Here is a 22892-nt window from a genome sequence, read left to right as displayed (position 1 = left end):
CTCAGACTAGGAGCCCTGCACAGCTGTCGCCCACACTGAAGTTACAGGGCTACCAAGCTTCCTCACCACCTTCCCAGGAGCTGTGTATGAGCATATGCCAGTCCTTAAAGGGCAGGGGAAGCAGCATTTACCCATAAGCTTAATGCCCAAGCCAATGCCCATGCAGGTTCTCAACAGAGTGTCACTGCCAGATATTTTTGCAGACTTCGCCACTCCCTCCATGCAGAAGCCATTTGCTCATTACGAGGGCTGGAGCCACTGAGGGGCACACAGCACAGCAGTCCAGGCAGGGAAGAATCTAGCAGATCCCAAAACAGAGCAGTCACCGACTATAAAGAGATCCTTGTCTGTTTTCCCGACTAAATAACAGAACAATGATGGTGAGAACACATCTAACACCAAATTCAGCTACTTGAAATGCAGGAAGTTATACGGGAACACCTTCCCCATGTTTTTAGCTCCTGCAACAACACCCAGCCCAGTGTACCAATTCTGAGAAAACCTATGAGAAGATCAGACATGATTTGTCTTGCGAGCTATTGATCTCTGCATGGGTAACTCCCTCTCCCTTGCCTACTCAGGACTCTAATCAAGGAAGCTGCTGTATGAGATCATGACAGGCAACCTCTGCAGGAATGAAATCCTGACTAGACTGCTCACAGCTGGACTAGCAAGGTTTGTTTGTTTTGTTGGTTTTTTTTTTTTTTTTTTAGTGTTGCAGCTGGAGTGGCATACTTCTTGCTATCTTTCTTGTTGCCCCACCTTGCCCAGTTTCCCCTTCTTTAATCAACTGGCAAACAAAGACTTCTCAAAACTAATCTGCTAGTACAATCCTAATCGCAGGACAATCCTGTCCTACGGTAAGAGGCAAAGACTTGGGCAGTAAGTATCCTTCCTGAGAACCAGACTTGTAGGGACTGAGAAACACGAATGCCATGCTTCCATGGAACCCAGCAAAGATCTCAAAATGAAGAATGGCCAGAAAGAAGGCAGCAGGACAGGCAGACTGCTCCAAGCAGCCATGTTCCCATGTGTGATGTTTGATCACAGAACAGACTGACTAGTGCCCCAGGATCCTGCCGCAAGAAGTGGCTAACAGGCCTCTACAATCTCTTAATGCTACAGCATCATACCAAGAAACAGATGAATACAAATGATCAATGGCTATATAACTACAGGCCACCTTTTTTCTCTCCAAACCAACCAACAACAATGCATAAAGCTACCTGCGTCACACAGGCATATATGAGTGAGCATCAATTCACCTGAAAAGCAAATATAAATTTGAAGAAATGTTCCAGTTTGACTACTAAATGCCTTTACTCCTTCTAAAATGCCAGACCTGTGATATTTGTAAGTTCCCTCATTTGCACTGTGTGAAGGGGCACCTCCCAGGACTAGGAACCTGAGAAAATAGGGAGGGAAAGGGGGAAAAAGTGCATGCAGTTCTATATAGCTTACACTTACACAGGAGAACTTGAACCATTAAAGGCATCATGACTGAATTTGACATTATTGAATAAGAATGCCTTTTCATAAAAAAAAATAACGTAAATTATTTTTAACACAAAGGTTTGAAGCAACATTAAAAATCCTGAATCATGCAAAGATAAATTACCAAAACGGAAGCAGTTGTGCATTATACTGCTGCACTAGGACTGACTGATAATGTAAGGCCAAAGAAGCACAAGGAATGCTTTGTTTTCAAATAAAGATCATTCTTGTCACCATTGTATTTTCTGTTGCACCTGTTAGGCGAAACACTAAGATGTGTTTGAAAATGACCACCATTAGGAAATGGACAAGCCTATGAGTACAAGCCAGCAGCATTTATACACACATGCAGTAGCTGCCAAGAAAAGAATGATGTGAAGTAGAAAATGCCCAGTGGCTGGCCACTGCAGGAAACGTCAGCTGGGAATTCTCACTGTACAGTGGAGTTTTTAAGAACACACAGTATGTGTGCACACATGAGGAAGTACAGGCTCTGCCATGATGCACTGTTAGAAGCAGATCAAAGGAGATCAAACCAACAAATCATTGGGGGTGTTTCAAAACATTACTTTTATTACCTTAAAAGGTGTAACTGCAAAAAGTATACTTAGAAACAACTATAAGCAAAAGGTATTAGAAGAAACAATTACTGACCTGATAGTAAGTTTTTATTTGCTTCACCAAAATAGACAAATTCTGAATCCTTAGTGATGTATCGTTGTTGACTTTTTTATTTATCCTCTGATTAGCAGATTTTGGATTACTGCAAAAAAAAATAATAATAAAAAATTAAACACACTGAAAATTAATCTTTAAACCTCTCTATTTAACAAATGAGATAGTTAATGTGCGAGCATAACTTCTTGTTTTAGTTATCGTGCCATTTTGTCCATACAAGTTAGGAAGGAATAGTGGAAGTGACTGCAGAGTCAACGTTTGTTCTGAAATGTATGTTCTGAAACGAGTCAGGTTAGTACCCTAACGTGTTCAGGCTAATAATGTAATGTGTAATTGGGAGCACCCATCACAGTTACAAGAGAATGTATAAGATTTTTTTTTTTGTCCAGACAGACACAGCTTTGCACTTCTCTACAAGCAGTCCCATCCCTGACGAATACAGAAAGCAGAACACAGCTGTAATGTAAATATTCCAGCACACATTACAGACATCAGTAATCATTATTGATGATGCAGAAAATTATGAATAGCAGAATTTAGACTGGCTACATTAATGAATGTCTACACACTAACAAACTTTATGATGCTATTTTACTATCACAAGGCACAAAATCAGAATTAAGTTTTAACTTTTTCAAAAATGAGGAATATAAAATATATGAAATACACTGGTTTCTCTCTGTTTCAGATAGGAAATTGATCCCTTTTTCTTTCAAAAAGTTGTGAGGATCTTCGGAAATGCAAACGAGTCACCCTTTTTCAACACCTCACAACCTACCATGTTGTTAAGCACATACAAGAGAGTGTAACAAACAGTCATTGTGATTTGTCAAGGAAAACAATGCAGAACCAGTGCAACTCCCCCACAACACCCTGTAAAAGGCTTAGAGAATTGCTAGGAAATGGCCAACGTGAAGTTTCTTAACTTTCACAAAGATACTCACTCAATACAGTTGCACAACGCAACTTACGATATTTAATGATATCATTGCATTGTTTAATGACATTATTGCAAGATGAACGTGCAGTTAGCTAGAACACTGCACTCGAACAAGAAACTACTAACTTCTCATTGTCAAACCGGAGGCACCCGCAAGGGCGTGTGTCTGCTGGGTCTGGTTTTATTCAGCGTTGTCATTAATGACTTAGACAATGGAATACCAGAACTGCTATCGGCAAAAACAGGGAGAAACAAAAAACCAAAAACCTTCAAAGAACACTACGACAATTGAGCATGATCCCGATGAAATGCAAAAGTGGTCTGACAGCAATTTAACAAAATTCAATAATGTATACAGGCGAAGGGTTATATTCAGGAATCAAATGCAGAAAGAGGAGTAACTTGCAATAAAACAAATTATCTGAATAATGTAGTGAACAAAACCGAATACTAATGAAAAATTTAAAGATTTTTTAAATACAAGTGAGGTAGTTATCCTATGCATAGTAGAGCTCATGCTTCAATTTCTACAGTTACACTTCAGGGAAGGTCTCTGTATGTTTTCACAGGTGATCACCCGGGTTCTGAGCAGCAAAGGGTGCTCATCACAGGCCTGCCCTCCATTCCTTGGGTGTCCTGTATTGCCAGAGACAGGTATGTCTGTATTTGGGAAACAGGAAGTGCCTACTGACGTGTGTATCCTTCACACAGAGCAGTCCTGAAGAGCTCTTTTGGAGATGGAACACAGCAGGTTACAGGTCTGCGTGAATCATCCTGGCAGGACACCTAGGACCTGTAGCCTAAAAGCCAGGTTCTGCTGATGCAAACCGAAGGCCGTGCAGAGTACACCAGAAAGAGAGACTATGCATCATACAGAACAGATGTGTAGTTTATTTAAAGGAACTACATGTCTAAAAGACTAAGCCTGTAAGATCATCGATACACACGGGATCCATACAGATACTCAATTCAACTGTAGTATGTAAGTATAAACAACCCCTCAAAAAGGGCTATTCCCCCTACTGCCCTGAAGATGATAGTATCATGATTTATTTTAATGCAGCTGACCACTTCAATTGGTAGTTTCATGTGTTCTTTGTACTAATACGTCTACAGGCAAAATTTACATATTTTTCATATAAATTTAAGTTACCTTATTTGCCTTTTAATGTTTTGGGTTTTTTTTTTTTTTTTTTTTTTTTAGCCGTTTATAATATTTAAAGTATATATATTTGCTGTTTCTTCGGTTTATTGCTACCAAAACTTCCTGATTTGTGAGCATGAATGGAAATAACATTAAAACACTGCTGCAAAGAGGAGCTGGATCACATTTAAAAATGCACCTCCAACACAATCATTCTTAAAAACAACAGCAGTCTGCATAGCATTTACTTTCTTGTATATACAAATAGGAATCTACAAAAATTAGGACACAGATTTTTACAGGGGTAATTGCTTCATTCGTAAATGCTCATCATCACATTCCATAAAAGGCTATAAACAATTAAAGTATGCTACAGAATATATTATCCACAACTATGCTAAGATGTCACATTGGATTTATTAATTGAGTCAACCTGTAGCTGTAAAAAAACTAAACGATCTAAAAATGATTATGCTTTGTGGATGTGCAGAGCTGAAATCCTTTCTAAACTGAATTCATTCAGATTTGTTAAAATCAGAAAAGAAAATCCAGGATAAATCCTGCTGACCTGATGGCATACAGAAATCAACTGAAGTCTCCTACTTCTGCATTGATACCTCCAAAAGGCCGATTTGGGGCTTTAATCTTAATGACTATCGGATTATCTACAGGCTTTCCCATCATCTTCATCTGCATTTCTACAGCTGTACATCTTTATCTGAATCTCCTATTTACAGCATCCAAAACAAAGGGCACTAAAGTTTCCTGAATATCTTAATAGTTGTTATTTTAGTACCAACATAAAAATAGCGTGCAACTGCACGAATTCAAATCATACATGACATAAAACCTCAGGCTATAGATTTTGTCATTTCAAAAGGTGTACTAGAAACTCTAGGCAGATCTTGTAAGAGCTAAAAATTTAGTATTTGCATAGTACTGCCAGTATGATGTTATTCAAACATTAATCTTTACACACTTTTAAGACAAATAAGTCATTTGTCTTAAAACAATCAGCAAAGATATCTGTGTGGAGTAGGAAAAACATGAGCAATTAGAGCCCAAGATTTCTTAGGATACAAGCTCTTAGTTCCACGCCTGTGTCAACACTGCTATCTTCATGTTTTATTGTAAAATATTTCACTACCGGGATTTGAATACACCAAAGATATGGCACACGTGCTTTGTGCTTTATTGGATGATAAGAAAATACATTTTTGAAACCAGAAGTCATAACATAGGCAAGATCAGGAATTACAGAGCGTTGTTATACCTGTACCTTGCTCCTGAATACCAGCATTTCTCCTCACAGTACAGAAACAAGGAACTCACATCTCTCACGTGATGCCCTATCAGACACTAATGGAACTGGAGCATTATTAGAATACCGTAGCTGACACCTCGACAGCAGTACTACAAGAAATCATTCCTATCTTTCATCGTTTCCATCTTGATCCTTGAAAATCCAACAGCGTATGGATCAACTCTGACAAATTAAACATGAACAAAGATAATCAGAAATTCTGTGGCATTAGTCTTGTGTCAGCATTAACGCTGGTATATGTCAAACGTTTTTTGAGTTAACTCACACACACTACTGCTGAAAGCAATGTGACATTCCTTTATTTCCACCAAATTACCCCATATACCTCTCTCCCTCTCTCTGATGTGATTCACATCTTCAGCTGTCAAGACCAACTCAATGGCTGACACATGCCTTACATTTTACAGAAATTACTGGCTTTTTTGATAAAAGGTGTACCATTTGGGGTCAAAATGTTTCATTCCTGTTTCTTAAAATGGAGAGCACATAACTCAGGGTGTGTGTGGAGTGGTCTTTCTGGGGTAGGACATGAATCGCAAGAAACAGTTTACTGAGAGGTTGTTTTTATTTTTTCTGGGGAAACTTGGGCCACACGTGCTCTGGACTTGTATCTTTACTGCTGGAGAAAATTCACAGCTCAAGTATGTGATCCTCTGCTGGTGGATACAACCAACAATTAAAGTCCAAATGTCAACCTCAGGACAACCTGGTGCAACGAACAAGTTTACTTAAATAATCTTCCGTTTTCTCAAAATATTGTGGCCCCAGTCCCAACAGAATCCCCCAAACCCAAGGTTTCTTTAACATTTTTAAGCAAAACTCTCAAACACGTTATGGTAAAAAGAACATTTTCAGTAGCTCTAAAGATCAATCCCTTGCTTTTGAGGATGGGTAAAATTATGTTACTTAAATACACTGAAATACTACCACTATTAATCTCTGCCAATCATTTCAAATTAAACGCATAGCCTCAACAACTCACTTAGCTAGCAGAAGTTTCAAAGTGTATTTCTTTGGTTGCTTTACTGTTTTGTAAAGATTGTCACATTAGGCCATTATTCTTCAAACAACAGAGGTAAGTGTTCTTTGACACTCTCACTCAATAAATGCTAGCAATGACTAATATGTATGACTGCTACTTGGAAAAGGTTGTTTCGAACTCTACTTGGAATAAAATCCTGTCCTCATCACCTTACAGTCAAAATGGGACTTCGCCTCTGTATTGCAGTTACATAGTATAGTTAGAAAGACAAGTAATTAAATTATTATACTTCATTAACACAGAAATATTAATAGGCTACTATTAATACGCTACTAAAATGACCTACACGTTGAAACTTAGACATTTAAGTCAGAGGCTGCTTAGTAAGAAGAGAATCCTTCAGCATTTAAATTTACCCATGTTCCCTCACTTTCAATCACTGACTTTCATCTTTCAGATTCTGCTTGAACTGTCAATTTTGGACTTCAAAATATATTAAAGAGCCAAGAATAGGCTTGACAGTTCACTTTTTGCACTGAACACCATTACTAAAAGAACTGTGATGAGGTCCTTCAGCATGAACTCCATTATTTAAAAATCAAACCCAACTCCCTTCCCAACACTGATAACCAGGACTCATTCTCTCAAAGCCTCCAACTTTAAAACTCAGTAGTCTCCCTGATCCACACAACAGCATTTTAGATAATCTTAATTTAGTCAATACAGTCCATCTTCTCAGAAAGGCACTTAAAGTACTAACTCCTTAACTTTTTCCTCTCAAAGCAGAAGTAACATAGCATGATATTAGCTGTTATGTTTTCCATTATATATTGCTGGTATAATGGTTCTTTGTCAGATTGCTACAAGCCAGAAATAGATACGTAATGTTCCTACTAGCATTTTGAAATAACTAATGAGAAATAGTAATAGAACGTACAAATATTTTTTCAGAGAGATAAAATTCTAAACATAAATCTCTGAATTTGCATTGCTTTCAAAAGCATCCATTTTCAAATCTGTTTACAGCTTGTTGCAACTAATTTATTACAATTTCAGTAAGTTAATTATATCAGTGTTAAATAATTGCTATTACTAAAGAAAAAACTATAACAACTAAATCTTTATTAATACTGAATAATTGTGCTTATTAGAATACATTTGGTCCAATACCACTGAAATATGATAAGACATGCTGCTGGGAATACAACAATATGCAAGGACGTAATTTTGAAAATAAATCAGTTCTAAAATTGACCTTTGTAAAAGATAGTTTTAAAAAACTTGTTTTTTTGTTTGTTTGTTTGTTTTTAAGAACGTAAGATTCTTGTGGCTACTGTGCTAGTTACACTGTACATATTTTTAAGGCAAGACATGCCTGGAACTCTGAATTGCTCCTTTTATTAGGTGGAGATACTGAACTGCTTCAGTGGCAAATAGCCTAGCAAAATAGGGCAAATCTGTCTAGAAGTCAATAGGAAGCAGAGCAGTAAAAGATACCCTTAAGCAATTTTACATTTAAGAGCAACCTACTTATGACAAGATACATTAATTTCAATAGCAGTAAAAACAGACAAGAGCATCTATCCCAGTATCACATCAGTTGGAAACCACTGAATACAGAGAAAACTTCGGTGATTTTGAAGCATTACCAGTGCCATGAATTACAGATTGAGACCTCGTATAATCAGGGATTATGTGTCTTTAATTTTTCATTGACCAAAATCTATCAGAAATGGGAACGTGATAGCTTAATGGCTTCGTGCTTAAATCTATGCAGACTGCAAACCAGTTGTGTCCTCTCTTGCCATCTGTTCCTTGACAGTACTTAATCATTATGTCTAGTATTATAATGGACCCTAACTTTAAATATATCATTGAATATATTTGTTACATACAGCGAAACGCTGAAACAAGCACTTTGGAAAATATTCTACACAAGTGTACAGATCGAAGGGTAGTAAATATTGACTGCTACTCTATCCAAGTTCCAGGGTACAGAAAGTAGCCCAGTATTCACTTTTACACATAAATGTTGCTTGCCTAATAAAGTTATATTGTTGGCAAAGTCCCTTTAGTTAGGATAATGAGGCTTGCTTTTGCTCTGTGCCAAATATTTCCGTAATTATTGATATATTGTTTTGGATAGCTTTCAAATAATAAAGCAGGACTGCTATCAGCAAGAAAATAATAAACATGTACAGCGTTTTACAAAGGAATTTCGTCCAGCAGTGACCTTTTATGGTGAAAGTTAAAGTAAAACCTAGGCCTTCACTGGAGAATAATTGATAATCTCAAATTTGTTATAAGCAGCACCAGACAAATCAGTACAAGGTGATGAAGTTATCAGAAACACCTCTGCATAGAACAAAAGGAGCGCTGGCCTTCAATGTACAGTCTGACCAGTCTTTAAAATGGTTATAGTCAAACAGTCGGTCCACAACAGCCACAGTACCAAAGAATGGGGCAGATTCAGAAGCACATTATTCAGTCGGTATCTGAAATGTTTGACCAGGCACCTTCTAGAAACATTGGTACAAGATGGCATACTTCAAACTTCTCCTGCATCCACCAGTATGATCAATTTTTGCTGCTAAAGAGAATTTCCAGGCTAAGCCTAACTAAAAGATTAAGAAAAAAAAAAAACTAATTCCTTTTCTATAGCTCTGACACATGTTCAGCAGGATTTCTATATTCATGGAAATAACAAACAAACATGGTTGATACAGAGTATTTCACCGAATAGTAATTCATGCCTCAGCCTGTGCTATAACTCAGACACCCTCTTACTTGAAAAATAGATAAAAATAAATAATATCTTCCTACCTGTTGGAGAGCATTATGGAAGTCATGCATGTGCTGAGGCTGCAATGTATTGATACTAGTGACAGTGCAGATGTGACTACGACAACCGGAAAGCCACAGTGCAACTGGCTGAAGAGCCAGGGTACATACACTCTGGAGTTGCTCAGGTGTCCACTTTTGAATCCTGTTTAGGCACTGGATCTTTGTGCACTTATGTCCTAATTTGCAATAGGTGAGCACATGTTGTGATTTATACTAACCACTCTCCTTTGCCTTTCTAGCGGGCATTTATGACAACCCACCTCTTGTAAAGCACCTGCATTTCTACCTTCAGACAACACTTCTCAAGAAGCAATCAGTGCACAGTCACATTTTCATACAGCTCCCAGAACACCTGCTCCAACATCTAAAGATCATTACAAATGCTGAGATACCCTTTACCACAAAATAAGGCGCGTATCTCAGTTTAAGGATGCTTTGCTAACTCTGCACTTAGCAAAGTCTGACCATACACGCCAAAAAATTCAACAGCTGTGTCAAAGCTTTTTTGCCTCATGCTAACTTGAGTTTTATGACGTAGGTCTAACATCAAAAGCCTTTTGGCCCTTGCACAAACCCCATTTCCTAGGCACATGTCCAACACCATAAACTATTAGGAGGCTGAAGCCCCTATGCTTGCTTACTTCAAAAAACACAACCAAGCGGTCTACAACAAATCAGTTGGCTGGTGGGGGGGATCACGGGGAACAATTCTGCCAAGAACATACACAGGAAGTATTGAGCCTAGGTGGCCAGCTTCCCTGCCTGCAGCCTTCGCTCTGCAGCACCCAACCAGGCTCTGAATACTCGCAGGTAGCTGCACGGTGCCTATGCTCTGGCTGGTGCTCACAGCAGAGGAGCCGTGAGTAGCGGTTTTATTTGCATGAAGAGGCATCCCCTCGCATCTGGATATTGCCAGGTTTACAAGTCAATAGAAGATGCACCACACTTCTGTGGCAACAGTCACTCCATACTGTCTTCATTAAGACAATGTCACATCAAGACAATGTGATATCATTCTGAACTGTCTTCAGTCTTCATCGAGAAACAGTTAAGACCAGAAGAACAGCTAAAGACACTAAGATAAGATGGGGAAAGAGGGCATCTACTCAGTTACACAGCAAGTTAAACTCAGAGGAAGAAAGGATGGCTAGCCCTCTGTAATATTTTGGTCGTTTACTGAAGGAACAGGTAAGAAAAACAAACCTTAAGCCAAAGCAGTATCACTGTGTACCTGGGGATGAGTATAAAAGATATTTACATTAGTTAACATTCTTCAACTCAGTGACAAAAGTCAAGCTTTTGCGGAAAAAAATATTTAGTAGACTCCCACTCAATCAATGTCTGTTCTCCTATTTGGAGTGCTTGAAAAAGCCACTCATGGAAAAAAAAAAGAAAGCAAGTGGATTTATGCAAGTCTTATGTAAAACATTGTTTTTTGTATCCTTGCCCTTTTCATTAATAAGAAAGGCATGTGGGTGATCAAGGTGGAGGTGAAAAAGAGAGGAAATAAAACAGTTCACCTTTCACTTACTAAGCACACACTCGCATAGCTGAATTAACATCTCCCCCAAATCATTTCTTAGCTTACAGAGCAACAGCTGTCTTTATCATCACAGAGTACAAAACAACTTTAGTACTGTTGTTTCAACTTGACCATTAAGATATACCCTTTTCTTACCACACTGAAAGGTACTATGTTTAAAAAACAGAAAAAAAGCAGCTTTCAGCCAACAATACAGAACAGTGCATCACTACTCACTGCACCCAATTAGCATGGTGAGCACCCCACAGTAATCAATGGCACCACAGAGCAGATTGGGACCTACCCGCCTGCCTGTGCTCCTCAGCCAGCAAAAGGTAAGCTGGCTTCCTCCACGTTAAAACATTGCACTGATGGAAAGGAAAATCTCCACAGTTCAGAGCATCCCAGAAGACTTAATATTGTCACATAAAAGAAGCACTCCTAGGTATTAAATAGAAAAAACTTGACAGACAAAACATTCTTTGAGCAATCAGGTGAGAACAAGACAGCCAACAACCACAGGCCTCACGGTCAGAGGTTACCTTAAGAAAGGAACAGAAAATCCACAGGTCTGTCTCTACCTCCAAATTCCTGCCAAAGCAGTTTGCCAACAACTCACCATTTACCTTCCCATTGCTGACTGCCCACCAGTCTACAAGAAACAAACAAATCTGGGAGAAACGTTAAAAAAAAAAATGGCAAAAAGCTACCTAAAGCTAAAAATATGTTCCTATGCAAACAGAGTAACACTCACGTTTCCACCTACATTTGCAGACACTTTTTCTGAAATACAAGAGCTGTCAAATCCTCTAGAGCAGCTTATATCATAATGACAACAGTTTTTCTTTTCCATGATCTTTAGAAGTTAGTTCACTGTCCTTCACACACATGCAAGCCGCAGCTGAAAACTACTGCTTACGAGCCACTGACAAATACTGAGCTAAATGCTTTATCAAACGCCTGGGATTCAGAACAGGAACATAAGCAAATATTGTTTGAAAAAGTAGTAAACCATACAACTTTTCCCTAGCTTCATCTTACAAAAAACAATGTGACTATGGTTTTACTAGACTGCTCTAGTACTTGCACCGAACTACTTTCCAAACTAAACTAAACCAAAAAGGCAGCACAGGCAGCAAGAGCTGACAGACCTCTAAGAAGCAGCAAGGATGAAGATGGACACACCTGTGAAACAAATATCTGAGAATAATGAAGAGTCAAGTCTTGCCTTCTGCTTTTGAGCAGTGTGTATTTTTTGCCCTCTACAGGTCAACAATTTTTACTTCCTCTCAAATGAGTTCAAACTTTAAGATCTGTTCAATCTGATACAAATGAACAGAATAACCAAACTATTTGACTTTGTGATTAAAATCTCAACGTAACTGACCATTAAAACACTGCCAATGTTCACACCCACAATAACCCAATGAGAGCATCAAGATTAGCTGTGCATAAGCATGCGCTCACAGATCTGGATCACAAGATGCAGCATGACTTGATACCAATCGTCAGAGGACATTAAAGTGAGAAAATATTTTTACAACCTACCTTGGAAAGGAAAGCAAAAAACACTTCGTGCTTGTAGCAAAGGATCTTTGTGGACCTAACAGACTTTCTACAATTTAAAATATTACTGTAAGAGAAAATAACTTAGGTAGGATTCATAAGCAATACACACTTATCCTTTTCTTCTTTATCTGAGCTAAAAAAACTCTTAGGAGATTTATGTGTATTAAATTTGTATATAGTAGCTTTTCTCTTCTACCCTAACCAACTTCCAACACCACAGTAGTATATACCTTGCTTTATTTGATAACAACATCATTATCAACAGTAATTTCTCCTTTGGAAGACTTAGAAAAATGCTCATTTTACTTTGAATTTTGCTGAAGCTATAAATTCTCAAAAACAATTATTCAGTACTTCAAATTCAAATTAGTCTGACCATAGGCAAACATCTCAGCACCCTGAGTATTTAACAAACGCAAGAAATGCTTATGGGAGATCAGTCTAGTGAGCTGACATCAAAGCTACCTGAATACTGCAGTCTCAGTGACTAAAAAGCTTGTAAATTGTAAAAATAGTGCCACACAAAATTCAGTTTAATACTTTCACTTATAACAACATGACTTGGTTCTAGAATTCCCTTTATTATTACAAAGTATAATAAACCTTTCATAAGTAAAGTATTAACAATTAAATATATATCTGTGAAGAATGTAGACCTTTACCTGGCATAAACAACTCTATTTTGGATTAACATCCAAACATACCTATCCTGAAGAAGAATCTTGGCCCAAATCTTCTGCAAAACTTTGGATTAAATGTTTACCCTACTAAAATCAACCAATGTATGCATCTAGATTATCCAGATTTAAGTAAAAAAGAACAAAGTGCGATTCCACATTCTGCCAAAGAAATTGGAACATAGGAAATTTGTTTTCTCCTATTCTCCTCTCAAAAAAATATGGAATGACTATTTCCAAGCAATACAAGATCTTCACCTCTTCCCACAGACTTTCAGGCTGACAACTGATACACCTGAGCCCTTTGTACAGAACATTCCGAGATGAATTTGTACACAAGGCTCTTGGATATAAGGGGATTTCCAAAGAAATAAGTTACATTTGCTATAAAGATTTTGTCCATGTCAGCAATCTCATTGCTTCAGCTAACTGAAACGTGCTGCAAATTTTCTGTGCACATCAATAAATGTACAACCCCCCTACCAATTTAGATACAAATAGAGCGGTACACCAAGGACCTTACCCATGTTAACCACCCAAATCTACAAGTTCAGCATACATATAAGGGCCTGTAAAAGAGGTGCATTCTTTTCATCTTAACATATGAATATTAATATCCTTGCTAAGAAGCAAATCAGCACTAAGTATAACATTTGTCTACATTTTTATCACACATCAGCTAGCATGTGTATTTTATTTTTATCTGGCACACACAATACTCTAAATATACAGCAAGTATCTTCCCAAGCTACCAGGAAATTACACCAGACATTTTTTGCTTAAGGGTTCACTTAAGAAAAACAAAGATACCGCACAAACAAAAACTAGAGCAAATTTCTCCCTGCAGCTTAAAATACAATAAGATTCTGTAAGAAACCTAAGTGGACTCTGTCCCCCAGTACTATAGAAAAGGAAGCACATTTTTGAGCACATCCAAATGCACAACACAGATTCAGAGATTCAGTGAAGAGCAAGAAACAATACAAGCTGCTTATGGGTTCATCCCTTGCTATTTCCCAATCCAGAAATACATCAGAAAATTTCTGCTTTTTCTTCAGAGCCAATGGGAAAGCAGACTAACAGAGTTTAGGTCAAGCAGTAGCCTTGCTTTCCATTCAATGCCTTAACACCAATTACGCCAATGAAACAAAGGGGGAGCATTTTGTAAACACTGCTTAGTAACAACTGCCTAAGCGGCATGCAAATTCAGGCCATGCCTCTTTGCAGCATCTTAAGGTATAAATATAGGACTCTTTAAAACAAACAAACAGAGGCTTCCACATAGCTATTACTGAATAATCTCTGACCACTGAAGTCATGTGCTCTAACAAAGCAGCATTTTAAAAAATGTCTTGATCCCTAAATAATTACTACATAGGGAAAAGTGGTACAGTATGAAAGACAGAGCAGGCAAAAAACTTGTACTTAGTTTAGGAAAAAAAGAGCAGGAAACAAAATGTAAGAGGAACATATGAAAGAACACAAAGCTAAAAAAAACTCTTCCTAAGAGAAGAAACAAATGAGGAAAGTCTAGAAGTAAGCTTCTCAAATTTAGCATAGGATTAGGATGTGCTTGATTTAGCAACCAATTTGTCAGTTAGCTAGATTAGTTTTCAGAAGAAAGATCAGAGCACAGAGATACTCCTCAAGGGCTTGCGGTGCACAGATCCCAAACAAGCCATGGAACCAGAAGCAACGTAGCCTTGCCAGGGAAAGACAGCAGCTGATCAGCCCAGGTAAGACACTTCTAGCTAACCTAAAACTTTGGGATTTATTGCTGCTATACTACCATCACATGCAGCAACACCGTAGGGCAGCTCAATGTGTCGTGGCAACCTGGGCAAACTGAACTTTCTGGTACAAAAAACTAGAGCAAAACAAGCTGTGTATTGCCTTTCCTTACAACACAGGGAGCAACAACAGTGGCAGCAAAGAAGAGGTAAAAAGCAAAGTCAGCCCAGCAACCAGAAATACTTCAGGCAGCTACAGCTGGAAGTTCACACAGCCCGGTGTTGGCTGCTGCTACAGGTGAACAATGCCTTCATAAGCCACCTGGCCAACAACCCAGAACCACTGAAATACATGCAGCACTGCTGCCAGTGAGAACATGAAGATGCCTTCCTCTGGCACAAACGCAATTCTCTGCATGATCCTGTGACTTTGAGCTAAAGCCAACTTTGCCTCGTGCAAGGACAGTTCTATCCAGCAGTGCCACACTGCGCTCCGTGCCTGCACCTCCTCCGTTAGCTCGCTCGGCATCTCTGCCCCGAAGCCTTCACAAAACAGCTTTAACTGAACTACGTTACATAAGGAGACAGTGTGTCAGTATACTCTTACTTACCTTTCCAGGCAATAAATGAGATAAAATATACACCCAGAAAGCTCTTACTAACTTAGTAACATTATTTTTGTACAGTGCTTTGAAACAGCATGAAGAACGTGAGTGAAATGAAAAGTACTCTGAAAGTACAACTGGAAAGCCATAGTGTTTCACTGCCAGAACATTTTCAATGCTGAAACAAGTTATTCTGATCCTAGATGTTTCAAGTGAGAATGCTATTTACAAAACACATGGACAGACTCAGCTTTTATCCCCCGGCCTCAGCTACTGGCGAGGCTAAGGATGGGGTAAGAAGTCCAACACAAAAAGAAGTAAGGAACCATAATCAAAGAACAGCACTGAAGACAACCCATGAGGAAGGGAGCAGAGAAGCAGAAACACACGTGCAGACGAAGATTAGACCAATTGCTTCCTAATCTTCAAAATACTGCAAGTAACAAGAGCAAACCACTGCACAAAAATAAATTGGAGGAGACAGGATGAAGGAAAGTGGACATGAACTGTGGAAAAGGATACAAACAAATTAAGAACCTGTAAAACAGAGACACTATCAAAGGTCAAACACTTAAAGCATTCCAAATCCGATCCATACTTTTTCTCCCCTTTACCTATCAAAAGCCCAGGCACCACAGAAGCCCAGGTATCAGCCCACGTTCACTTCATTCGCACAATTCAAAGCTCACTGCTGGCAGGTATTCAAGTCTAAAATTAACCATCATTACACTACAAAAACCTTCCATTTTTCAGTAATCTAAAGGCTTCAATTCCAACAATCTTAACCACGGTGTACATTCTGTCAGAGCATTTAGTAAATTTGCTTCTTTACAAAAGCCCTGAGTGTTATAAATCCTGATTTCCTTACGAAATATTTTGAGCCCTACTTCTAAGCCTACCAAGAGCCACTTTCAAGAGCAAAAGCTCTCTCAATTGCCAGTGACATCTATCTGCATCTGTGGAAGCCTGACAGAGCAAGTCTCAAAACGTGAATCAAACCCATTCACTTCAAGAAAGCAAGAACGGTACAGACTTCCTAGTATTTAACTCTAAAATATCGTATGCTTGTATTTTTGCTGCCAAACTCACCAATTTAATTTTCCCTAAAACGTTTTTCCACCTCCCTGCCCAGTCAGAGCCTGCTGAAGCTGCCTCTTCCTCTTTGGTCTTCACAAGAAAGAGTTAATTGGCTTGAAGTGCACGTTCCTGCACTCTTTCACAGAGCCAGGCAGCTGGCTGAAGCACTAGAGATGGAGGCCAGTTCTCAGCAAAAGATATAGGCAAGCCAGAGCTATGGGCTGGCAAGCTCAACTGTTAGGAAAAAAAAAATACACAACTAAAGACTGAGAGCTCAGAAAAGGAGTCAATGAAGCAGTCTACACATTCAAGGCACACACCACCAGAGCAGTGGAAGAAAACTGTCAGTCCACCTGGAAAATTCGATGGGTGTGGAAAGCCTGCATGGGGATCCAGTCACTGAAAAACAGGGGCTGAACAGTAAAATGGAGGAAAACAGGAGAAAAATAAAACACTTCATCCTTTGATGTAGTTTTCAGCATTTTTTGATGCAATGACTAATATAGGTAGTATCAATGAATATATATATCCAATCGAGACAGCTATGAATTGAACATGGAGAAGAAAGCAGACAGGTTCTCCAGGCAGTGAATCAAATCAACTCAGATCCAGAGTTTGGTTCTACACATTACCCATTCTGCATATGGTAGTTGTCCAATAGTTGCTTTGAAACATCCATTTCCACCAATACAAAGTACAGTAAAATAAAGCCATTGAAACTAAAGCACACTTCCAAGTCTTCACTACATAACCAAATATTAATTGTGGTGCTAAATGTAATAAAAGTCCCAATCCTCTAATTACTTGCAGCTGTGTACTTTTATTCAAAGGAACTAGTAAGACCCTTGTCAGTTTGGGAACCACAGTTTGTACAAGACTTTCATAAAACTCATGCATTTCTCACACAATCCTATTGGAACTCAGTTAACAACTATCAGAGAACAAGACCTATCAGAAATGAAAACAAAGAATACTCAGAAAATGAGATTTTTTTTAAGAACAGCTTCATCTTCTTGGATCAGAGGAGCATATATGTAAAGAGAATAGTATTAAGACCAAAAAAATAAGACCTTGTTAGTCAGGTTCTGGGAAAGCATCTCCAGGACAACTAAGTATTATTTTACTGCGATTGCACCCAGACATGCAACAGGTGACTAATTTGTGGAACTATACTGGTTTTAGTAGCATACACAACAAACATTATTCAAGTACCTGGGTATTTTGTAATATTAGAAGCATTTTGATATAGAAGTATAGTAAAGGCATAAAGCACTCTTGGTGTGCTCCTTCATTTCTCTGCTATGTCAGACCCCATTACAGTGATCTGGCTCCTGATTTCTTCCCAAAAAGCGTAACTCCTTTCTGTATCAAAGAATACAAGAACGAAGGCTCGGATTTAGAAAGACAGATGGATTTCTATTCATGTATCGGATACTGACTGATCCTAGCAGAAGGTAGGTAACTGAACACTTCTGAAGGACTCGACTTAAATTTGAACAGGAAATGAGAGACATTCTCTCAAGTTAGGAGCTAATATTCAAAGATTGGAACTACCCTTAATTAAAAAAAAAAAAAGAACAAAAAACAGAAAACAAACAAAGAAAAGCACATGCCTTGTAGCACCACCAGTAAAGGAAGAGCTCTTCAGACCTAATCAGACACCAAAAGGAATCTGCAATTTTCATGTATGCTAAAACATCCAAAAAGTCAACAACAAAAAACATACAGGGAACGTACAAAGTTAGTTTTCCCCTTTCCAATGTATTATGTACTAATAAAGTTAATCCTGATTTAAAGAATCAACTATCTCAGTACCACTACCCTGCAACCACTCCAGCACTGGCATCTATTTCCTTGGTCTGAACCATTACAATTGTTGAAAATAAATTTGGTCTAGACAAGCACAAGGAAAATAAATGCCATACTAACAAACTGTCACTTGTAGCTGATGGAAGGCATGATTAACTCTTTTTAAACAGAATAAAAAATCCTCTCTAAGTAATGAAATCACTGTTTTGATTTTAAAAAACATACCTAATACAACATTAACACTCAAAGTTCCATGACACAACTTTTGCTTTTTCCAATATTTGGCAGAAATAAAATACGTATTCAAGTATAAGGACAGCGGGACCACAACACTCCTAATGGCCTCCACTTGTTCATGCTTTTAACTCCCTTTAAAGCATCTAATGCTGCAATGGCTTTCCAAGCATAGGAACCAACCTACAACAGCAACACAACATAAGTTCTTCCTGACAGATGCTCACTAGCTGTTATCCTCATATCAAAACATTAGCATCCTCATGTATCTCAAAACTAACAGAAATAATAAGTACCATACAACACAACGCTCGTAAAAAGCAACTTCCACATATTTATTTCTACACGTGGCACTCCTGGTGACTTCTGCAAGAACAACACTTCATTCCTTCAGAATGTCAATGTGTGCCATAGCTCCTAACTACGGATCTCTTGTTCTAATGTGAAGTAAGTCATTGAAACCTTAAAAAAAAAAAAACTGAAGAAAAATATTTTGCTTTTGAAGTCACATGATACATTTTCTGCCACATTTCTTCAACATATGTTGGTTAAGACTGAAAGAAAAAAGGGAAATACTAATAAAACAGAAAATACTGAAAATTTGCAATATTAATGATTAGTTGAAGCTGCATCTTTCAAGTGTTTTTGCAAACGAAGATACATTTTTAATATGTGTATCTTCAAAGTGAATGGGACTGGAAGTTAACACAGGTTTCCACTGTGACTTCACCAGAGACAGAATGTGTCTGCAAAACATGACACACTTTTTCCTCTTTCAATCCTGGCAAACCAAACCAAAACAAACAACCCCCCTAAAATACAAACACAGTTCTAGAAGCTTCAGTTCTACGTAGAAATCAACTACAACACATTTCAACACCCTCCAACAATACATTTTAAAATGCACCTTCCAGTGTAGTTACATGTTTATAAAATGAATTTTGTTTGTTCAACAGTCCTTTTACATGCATCCCTAATTTAAGGCAGTTTGTAACGGTTCTAATTACAGAACTATTTTAGATTTACATTTCTCCTGTGTAAACAACAACAACCAAAAACACACAGACACACAACTCCTCCCAAGTAAACTACAGTCATCAGAGTGTGTTGTCAAAGATGCACAAAACCAAATTCAATGCAGAGTGCCTCAAGTGTGGGAATGTTTCCTCTCTACAGCTTTCCATTTTACATACATATAATACCACATATATATGAACCAGATTATACATTCTTAACATGGTAAAAAATTGCTGAGAAAGCTTAATTTCAAGATTATGTTCTTCAAAATCACCTTGTCCCAGTACTAAATTTGCCTTCAGCTTTCAGCTCTCATATGTCTTTACTGACCAGAAGCTCTGCAAGCTCAACGCACGGTCATAATTTACAAGCTACTTAATTTATATATAATCCAAGAAAAAAATAACTTGTAGCATAAAAACAGAATGCTTCAGTGAATGCATCACTTACAATTCTTAATTATAATGTACTGGAAATACAATCCAGTTCCAAGATTTTTTTTTCTGAAAGTTTGATTCCACCACCATGTTTTCAGTTATCATAGAAGTCAGTACTTGGAATTTTAGCTGCACAGAAGTAGGTGACAAAGAAAACACTGCTTTCAAAAGAATGAGAACTCAAAATTATATGTAGTTGAGTTGAATTTTTTTACACAGATTAATTATACAATCTGAATATCACCAGCAAAAGCTTTTAAAGTACTTAATATGAGTAAAAACTGTAACTGGAGTAAAAGGATGCCCATCAATGAGCAGTGTTTTGATGAACAGCTGTCACCACAAGCTGCTCATGCACGGTTGTATCTATCTAGTCACCCATAAGCCTGCATTTTTTCATACCTATGCAAGCAAAAGATGTATTTCTCTTTAAAGACTTAAAACATAAAAAAAAAAAAAAATCCACTATTAGCATTTTTATGATGATATCACCATACACTTCACAAAAGCGTTACAGTCTAGCATTATACTTTTGACTGGAATATCGCCCACTACTATGATTAACAAAAAAAAAAAAAAAAAAAAACCTATAATCACAACACATGGTTGTGTATTCCAGTGTTTCTCTGACTGGAACTTTTTGATCTCTGTGCCTTCTGAACAGCAAACTATGCACTTCCTGATCTGGATTATTTTACCCCATCATACTTATATGGATTTTCTTTAGCAGTGTTCAATAGACAATTTAAAAAACTATGTAAGATGTTTCTTCTGTGGTTCACAGTAAGAACACATTCTACACTCTCAATCAAAGTTTCAGCTTTACTGCGCAACTGCTACCTACTCAAATTTTGAACTGTGATGAGTAAAGCAGAAAGAGTTAAAGGACAATCCATTTGCTTAGTAAACAACATTATTTATTGCATGAAAGTTGTATGTCACAAACTAAGATATACATTAGAATTTTATTAGCCAAGCAGATTTATTAAAATCTTATGATCATGACTTCCAGTAGAATGAACCTTTACGCTTCTCAGAGGAAATCTGAGAAACTATTTAAAAGGATCCAATTTTCCAGTAAGTTCTAGATATCACGATTCAGCCTGTATTGCACTTTACATCCTGGAAATACATCACTTTGACATTAGACTGTACTGTGAGCAGATGAGTGTTTATTGTGCTCTGAAGTCTCCTTGTAACTGACCACATGACTATGTAAAGTATAAAAGAAAGAAGTTATTTTCTAACATCATTATTGAAGGAAGAAGCAGCTTTCATAAGAAAGCAAAACACACACGAGAAACAAGACAACAGCAAAAACTAAGCCCAACGCCCAAGCTGCACACACTTACATTTGCAGCATGACTTCACTCAGGAACACGCCATCCACTAGCGCCACATATTCCTCCAGGTTGGTCCCATTTCTTCCAGCTAACGGTCCAAACGTCTTAACCTAAAATATAACCACCATCACCATGACACCAACTCCACCTTATTCTCAAACGATTAGCAAATAAATGAATAACGTGCGAGAGAAAGATTAATGCTCACCCAGGTGACAAGAGGGCTAGACATGAACTGCTCCAAAAGGGGTGTGAATATTTCGTTCTCCATTTTACAGAAGAGAGGCTAACATCAACGTAGCTCCTCTGCCGCAAAAAACGAGAAGTCCTTCGCTGTAGCAACTCTAAGGCGCTGGGAGGATTTAGCTGGAGTAAGCGAGCCCCATTTTCACAAAGCAACGCAACACCAACAAAAAAGTCGATGCTCTGGCAGCTGGGGTTTATCTTCCTCTTTCGAAAAAACAACGGGTTTGGCCGCCCATCTACGCGGATCTCAGCCCTGCTATCGGTGCCTCTCCCCTCTGCGTGTCGGGGAGGCGGGAGGCAGGCAGGGAAGAAAGGAGGGAGGCTGCCTGGCTACCGGGATTCTGCATCAGACAAAAAAAAAGGGGAAGGAAGGAAAAAATCAGCTTGAGCGGCAACAGCTCCTCAGAGCGAGGCTGCAGCGGGGCTGTGCGCGCCCCCCAAACCCCTGAGCCCCCCGCCCCGCCGAGCCGCCCCCTGCCCCCCTTCCCTTCCCCGACCCCCTCCCCTCTCTAACCCCATCCCTTTTCCGACCCCTTCCCTTCTCTGACCCCTTCCCTCTTCCACCAAATTGCGCCGCGGGGCCGGCGGCGGGACGGGCACCCGCCACCTCGCCCTTCCCCCGTCCCCCCGTCCGCGCCCCCCGCTAACGTCCACCTCGCCTCAGCCGGCCCAGAGCCGCAGCACCGCCCCCTCCCCAATGCCCGCCGATCGGCTGCAGCCCACGGATCCCTCCGCACCAGGCGGCCGCCGATCCCTCCGCCAGCGCGCTCTCTTCCTCTTCCCCCCCCTACTCGGCGCGGGGCGGGGCCGCGGGGGAGCCGCCGCAGCGGGGCTCGTGCCCGGCGCGCGCTCACGGCCGTTGCGGAGGGGCGCGAGCGGGCCCAACAGCTGCGCCGCCTCGGCTCAGGGCGGGGGGCGGCTGACGGGGGAGCCACAGGGAGCAGGAGGAGAGCTGCGGGAGCAGCCCCAGGGCTCCTCTGGGAAAAAGGTGTCCGTGAGGAAATAATGGGTCGGGCGGAGAATGGGGAAGGGGCATAGGAGGGGAAGTAAAAGGGGAGTCGTTGAGGGCTTTGAGGGGGAAAACGGGGGCTGAGGCGCTCCCTCCGCAGCCCCGCCACACGGTGAGGGGCGGCGAGGCTTTCTCTCTCAGAGGTGAAACCCAGACACACCCACGCTAGCACAAAATCCCGCTTTCTGAAGGGCCTTAGCGCAGGGAGTGG

At 39.4% G+C, this 22892-nt stretch overlaps 1 protein-coding gene across 14 annotated transcripts in view; it reads right to left on the bottom strand.

Moving 5' to 3' along the window:
* Positions 1-22475, bottom strand: part of CCDC88A (coiled-coil domain containing 88A) — an 83238-nt gene extending 60763 nt beyond the window's left edge. For 6 of the 14 annotated variants that reach the window (XM_035565535.1, XM_035565538.2, XM_050709880.1 and 3 more), the window contains exons 1-4: positions 22410-22475; positions 21635-22013; positions 21436-21536; positions 2149-2257 (exon numbers count right to left, since the gene is read on the bottom strand). In XM_035565535.1, coding sequence (XP_035421428.1) covers positions 2149-2257; positions 21436-21536; positions 21635-21697 — 273 coding nt within the window. In that variant the 5' untranslated portion in view covers positions 21698-22013; positions 22410-22475. Of the gene's footprint in view, positions 1-2148; positions 2258-21435; positions 21537-21634; positions 22014-22220 lie in introns of all 14 variants that reach the window. The other 8 variants (XM_035565536.2, XM_035565539.2, XM_050709883.1 and 5 more) reach the window with 5 other exon arrangements.
* Between the last annotated feature and the right edge of the window lie 417 nt (positions 22476-22892).

Source organism: Cygnus atratus, chromosome 3, assembly GCF_013377495.2.
Source record: "Cygnus atratus isolate AKBS03 ecotype Queensland, Australia chromosome 3, CAtr_DNAZoo_HiC_assembly, whole genome shotgun sequence".
Classification (NCBI taxonomy): domain Eukaryota; kingdom Metazoa; phylum Chordata; class Aves; order Anseriformes; family Anatidae; genus Cygnus; species Cygnus atratus.
This window is presented reverse-complemented; position numbering and strand designations above follow the sequence as displayed.